This window comes from Colobus angolensis, unplaced genomic scaffold, assembly GCF_000951035.1.
Source record: "Colobus angolensis palliatus isolate OR3802 unplaced genomic scaffold, Cang.pa_1.0 Scaffold200, whole genome shotgun sequence".
In the NCBI taxonomy this organism is placed as follows: domain Eukaryota; kingdom Metazoa; phylum Chordata; class Mammalia; order Primates; family Cercopithecidae; genus Colobus; species Colobus angolensis.
In genome coordinates, this window is record NW_012115156.1 from 1,959,767 (window position 1) to 1,966,251 (window position 6,485).

At 38.3% G+C, this 6,485-nt stretch overlaps 1 protein-coding gene across 4 annotated transcripts in view; it reads right to left on the reverse strand.

The window, feature by feature from the left end:
• ANTXR2 (anthrax toxin receptor 2) overlaps positions 1-6,485 on the reverse strand; it is a 156,697-nt gene that overhangs the window by 97,521 nt on the left and 52,691 nt on the right. For 3 of the 4 annotated variants that reach the window (XM_011941738.1, XM_011941737.1, XM_011941736.1), the window contains exon 11: positions 4,261-4,339. The exons of the other annotated variant lie outside the window; for it this stretch is intronic. In XM_011941738.1, coding sequence (XP_011797128.1) covers positions 4,261-4,339 — 79 coding nt within the window. The remainder of the gene's footprint in view (positions 1-4,260; positions 4,340-6,485) is intronic. 4 annotated transcript variants of the gene reach the window in all.

Here is a 6,485-nt window from a genome sequence, read left to right on the forward strand (position 1 = left end):
CGCCACCTCGCCCGGCTAGTTTTTTGTATTTTTTAGTAGAGACGGGGTTTCACCGTGTTAGCCAGGATGGTCTCGATCTTCTGACCTCGTGATCTGCCCGTCTCGGCCTCCCAAAGTGAAAGGTATTTAAATCTCCTTTAACTCTGAGCAGTTTTACAGACCCTGTAAGACTATCATTCCCAAGGCCCTGGGAGCCATTCCTTTGAGATCATCAAGGGAGATAGTGCCCCTATCACATGGTCTCTGTAGAAGGGGAGAAACCTAATATCAGTGGCGCCTTGCTCCAAGTTTTGCCACTACCTCCTATTAGGAAGGTAAGGAGAAAGTTTACTTTTCCTTTAGGTAAGGTCAATTAGCAGATACTGGTGGCCTATAATTCCCACCATCCCAGCTTTGAAAATTCTCCAAATTTTTGTTTGATCACAGTTAAATTCAATCACTCTTCCCTCTTGCAACAGTCTTGAATAAGGTCTTCCTTGCCTGTTTAATTTTGTCCAGTGCATTTTTTTCTTTGACTCTATATATGCCTCCCCACTTCGAAATGACATTAACTCTAAATTCTCCCCCTTCCTACAACCTCAGCAAAAGTAAAACTTAAATTTTTGCTTCCAGTACTGATCACTCACTGAGATGTGAAACTAGAGCTACAAGTACCCGCTTGACACTGCCAACATCACTTACAGAACATGTCTGCAGTGAAAATTCTTCCCATCTCCAGATTCACCTCTCGCTTTGGATGTTTCCAATGGCAGCATCATTCTTCCAGCCCATGAGATTCAATATTTTGGAATCAAACATTCCCCCATAACCACCAGTAAGTCACTTTATAATATGTATTTCTTCATTAATACAATTTACATGGCTATTTCTAGGACTATTTCTACCACCATCAGTCAATTTAGCAACTAAAGTTTTATGCCTATATTCTAGCATTTGCTTCCTAAAAGCTTTTTCTGTGCCTTATTTTTCTTTTCCTGTCCTTTCTCTTACATGTCACTACTAATTTAATCTTCCTAAAATAGTATGTTTCACCATCACATGTGTGTCCAAAGCCCTTTAAAACCATATTATTATTTATTGGAGTCAGACCTTGTGATTTCTCCAGCCAATAAAACCTGAAAAAAAGCTTCTCACATAGGCTTGCCAGCTAATAATTCTGCCAAATAACAGCATACAAGGAAAAAGAGAAAAGAAGAGAAGAAGCAGGAGGAGGGAGAGGAATATGAGGAAGGAAGAAGAAAGGACTGAAGGAATAGGGAGAAGGAAGGTGGGAGAAAAGAAAGAAGGAAGTATGGAATGAGGGAGGGAGGGAGGGACGGATGGAGGGAGGGAAGGAAAGAAGGGATAAAGGAAGGAAGGGAAGGAGGGAGAGGTCGGTACTGACAAATTAAGTATATTTCCTCAATCAAAGGATATTTTAAAATTAAAATGGGACAAAGAACAATTTCAAAATAAAAGAATTATTTCAAGTTAAATAAATATAATAATACGAAAAATATAATCCATTTTCTTTCCTTTTTTCATTTCAGCACCGTAGAATTTGGGAATCACAGCCTGTAGGATGAACTCTAAATTCAATTTTGTTTTTTAGGTTGTTGATAATCTGGTCTAAATTTTCTATTTCCAATCATTTCTTCCGCTTATTTCTACTCCAGTCAAATGCATCTCCACTCAATTTCGTCAACACATTCCCGCCCCATTTGCTCTTTCTCTATAATATGCTCCCTGTCCTCTTTCTTTGCTGACATCCTAGTCTCCCTTCAAGGCCCTGTCTGAATTAGTTCCTCCACACCCATCAAACCTTTCTCTGGTACTCTTTCCCTTCTTGCTCTAAGTTCCTGGAAGCCATTATTTCCCGTAAATATTATGTGGAATTTTGTTGCCTAATTTATTCCATCAATTTATCAACAACTAACAGCTCCAAAGTTTGTACATACAATCCAGACCTCTCTCAGAACTCCAGACTTGCATATCCAGGGGCCTGACATTTCCACTGCGATGTCCAATAGACATCTCTCGTTCAACCTCACCACAACTGAACTCCTCGTTGTTCAGAAACTGCTGTGCCTGATGACAATTGATCCTTCTGTTTGGCAAAACCACAGTTGCTTTTGCATAAACCTAATAGTTGCTCAGGCAAAAACACTTGGAACTATTCTTAATTTTTTTCTCTCATATCCTACATGTCTAGGGATCCCATGGACTTCCCCTGTGAAATATATTCTAATTCAACCCTTTCTCACCGTCTCCAGTTTGATCACCCCAGTAGGGCCATCCTCCCCTGGGTGGGGAAGGATTCCTGCATTGCTGAAATAGCCACAGAATTGGGCTTGATGTTTCCACGTTTGCTGCCATTTGCAAAGTCTGTTTTCATACAGCAGCCAGAGTGGTCCTTTCAAAACAGTGAATCAAATCATGTCACCTTCCAAGGTCTTCCTGTTTCACTCAGAAGAAAAGCTGAGGTCCTGACAATGACTACATACCCTACAAGATCTGCCCTTTTCCTGCCACTCTCTCCTCCTTATCCGGAGGCTCCCACTCTCCCTGACTACTTTCACTCCAGCTCACTGGCTGTTTGCCCTTCTTGAAACTTGCCAGAGACTTGTCACCTCAGGCTTTGCTCTAGCTGCTCCCTCTGTGTGCAGGACTCTTCCCTTAGATGGTCTGCAGGGCTCACTCCTTTACCTTGAAGTCTTTGCTCAAAGCCTTCCTTCCTAGTGAGAATCACCTTGACCCCTTCTTGACTTTTACAGCTTGCTCCTTTCCCCTCACTTCATCACTGACACACCAATGATCCTTTTTCTGAAATCTCCCCACTCTTAAACCATCTTGAGTCATATTACCCTCACTCAGGAACAAGACCTAGAAAGTGTTCCTTAAAGCACACAACCTATACATCCCAGATGAGTCATTTAGCTTCAGCATCCTTGCATGTGAAAATCATGCATTGTTATAGGATAGGAACAAAGATCTGTTTTCCTGCTTACATGGAAGAAAGGAAGAAAAAGACGGTTTGGAGGTGTAGAATAGGACGACGGATGAGGAAGGAATGCCATTTCAGTGAGCTAAACACTGAGAAACTACAAACCACAAATATTTGTAATTTCAACCACATCCTGAGGGACCAGAAAACCAGCGAACTGCAACATCCACAAAACCTACAAAATGCAACAGGCGCTAAAAATGGGAGAAAAAAAACCCTCCTCAAAAAGCACCAACACAAAAACAAAAAACCTAGCTATTTTCAAAATAGAAGTAGGTGTTGGCAAAGACTTATCCAAGGAGTTAAAAAGTGACCCAAGGGTTCATAAGATATTCCTTTTACCTGAAGCATTGTCTTACAATGAGAAATACAACTACCTCTATACAGATAACATTGAATTGTTTTTGTTTTGTTTTGTTTTGTTTTGTTTTCTGTTGGAAGGGTGTCTCCTGAATTAGTAGATCAAAATACAAAACCATGAAACCGTGAGATGTGAGAAAATGTTTAGACTTACGATTTTGGTCTTCTGGAGGGCAGGAATTTTTCTTTTTTTGCTTTGATTTATATATATTTTACAAAATATACTCAGAAATAATAACTACGTGGTTAGTCCTGTTTAATGCTTCCTGTTTCTATGTTCAATAATATAATATTGAAACTTTCTATAAATCCACAAAATTAAATAAAAGGAAGAAAAGTTGTACTGAATGGAGTTTATATTTCAAAATACTGCATTTAGGCAATGCAAATCAGTCATCTCAAAATACACATTTGATGTGGTTACAAACTAAGATAATATCAAGCTGTCAAAATCAACCTTCTTATTCAGAAAGCACCAATATTTTAAATGAACAAAATAATAAAGTCACATATTAAGATACAATAATTTGATTTCAAACCATGATAAATGTCTTAGATACTAGAATCTAACCTGGAATCTATAGAAAACATAATTTCTATATTTAATGTTTTAAGAAAAAAAGTGCTTCATTTGCAAATTATTCTCTTACCTTATCTTGATTTTAAATATGCCTTTTGAATTCTATAAATATCAAAATCAAATGTATACTACCTTAAAGTTCCTATGAAAGGGAGCTCAACATAAAAAAAAGCAATGTCACCCAAAACAAATTCTATACAAAATTTTTCCTTATAGTGGTCTCCAATGTTATTGTTTACATCTCCTTTATTGTAGTCTGCAACAGCACCAAGGTCCACAGATTATTTCTGGATGGAATTAATTGTAAAAGATAATCTTTATGCAAACTTTTACTTACACATTCTGTGGCTGTGACAATTAATGAGCCTGAGATGACAGATTTTCCTCCATTAAAGCTCACTGAAACATCAAGAGTTCTGAAAAAAAAATGAAGAAACAATAATTTTATATACAATTAAAACCAGAGGAGTAGGAGATTTTTATTTCCTTACATAATTCAAAACCAGCCAGAAAACATACTTAAAGAGTAAGGGTCTTGAACTCCTGACCTCAGGTGATCCACCCACCTTGGCCTTCCAAAGTCCTGGGATTACAGGCATGAGCCACCATGCCTGGCATGGCCAACATGGTGAAACGCTGTCTCTAGTGAAAATACAAAAATTAGCCGGGTGTGGTGGCAGGTGCCTGTAATCTCAGCTACTCAGGAGGCCGAGGCAGAAGAATTGCTGGAACTTGGGAGGCAGAGGTTGCAGTAAACCGAGATCATGCCATTGCACTCCAGCCTGGGCCAACAACAGTGAGACTTGGTTTCCAGAAAAAAAAGAAAAAGAGTAAGAGTCACAGCTTTTGGTAAATTATGCCAGCTTTTTTCTTCCTTAGTTCTAGTCTTTACTTATTAGTAAGGCAAACTTATTAAGTGGTTTAATTGTTTCTTTACAAAGTAGTAACAGAAATATACACATTAAGAAATTTCTCAATCCAGAAAAATGCCGAGGTTGTTTCAGATTCACAAAAACCTACAAAGAAAGAAAGGCTTTAGATCCCATTTAGCCTATTTTCCTGTCTCTAGGTATTACTACTAAGAATATAAAACTGGAAGCAATAAACCAGTCAAAAATAAAATATAAAGAAAGTGAATATGAAAGACAGCAACAAAGAAAAGAAAGAAGAGAGAAGGATTTATTTGCAGGTATTTGTTGTAGATGGTCCCAAGATATTAAACTATCCCAATGAAGGTACAAAGAAGAGATAATAATTTTTGTTCCTAGCTAATAAATATTATAGTTAAAATATAGTTCTTATTTTGAAAATATGATTTCAAATTCTAAAACAAGTAATAATCATTAAAATTTCATTAATTTAGATTGATTATTTGGGACTAGTTAGCCTAGAGTTAGTAACTTTTTATTAAAAAAATAACTAAAACAAGATATATCAAAGGAGAAAAAAATGACAAGAGGGTTTGTACGGAAAGAGCTCTTTTCCAAAACAGTTTACAAAGGATATTATCATACGATTGGTTTGCAAACAAATCAAAGCCATCCATCCATAGGCCAAGCATGGTGGCTCATGCCTATAGTCCCAACACTTTGGAAGGCTGAGGTGGGAGGATTGCATGAACCCAGGAGTTTGAGACCAGACTTGGCAACAGTGAGATGCCCATCTCTACAAAAAAATAAAAATAAAAATAATTAGCCGGGCATGGTGGCATGTGCCTATAGACCCAACTACTCAGGAGGCTGTGGCAGGAGGATCGCTTGAGCCTGGGAGGTTGAGGCTGCAGTCATCTCTGATTGAGCCACTGCACTCCAGCATCAGCAACGCAGCAAGACTCTGTCGAAAAAAAAAAAGCAAAAGCAAAAACAAAAACAAAAAACAAACTCCCAGAAACAATCTCAAGCTGTTGACAGAAAGGGGAGGTGAGAAATATTATTCAGTTCTTACCATGTGCCAGATGCTATCCTAGGCATTTTATGGGCATTATCTATTTTAACCCTTCACAATAGCCCTTGAAGTAAATAGTAGTTTCACAGATTTACAGATGGGGGGCAGGAGGCGCAGAAATGTTAATTACTTTACCCAAAGTAATAAAGCTAGGATTCTAACTTTGAACTCTTTCCATCATACCAGAGAGGCTTGATTAAATGATGAAATCAAAGTCCTTAATGTGTTTCTTTTCTCAATGTGCTATTTGGTTTGGATTCATACAATAAAGCTACTGAGAAGGATATTCCTGACAAAGTTAAAGCTAAATTCAATCAAAATACAGAAATACTTCTATTAAAACATTTCTTTGTAAAGTATGTACTTCAAAGCACATTGTTTAAAAAGATGGTTTAGCTAGGCTGGGCGCGATGGCTCACGTCTGTAATCCCAGCACTTTGAGAGGCTGAGGCGGGTGGATCACGAGGTCAGGAGATTGAGACCATCCTGGCTAATATGGTGAAAACCCGTCTCTACTAAAAATACAAAAATCAGCCGGGAGTGGTGGCACGTGCCTGTAATCCCAGCTACTTGGGAGGCTGAGGCAGGAGAATCACTTGAACCTGGGAGGCAGAGGTT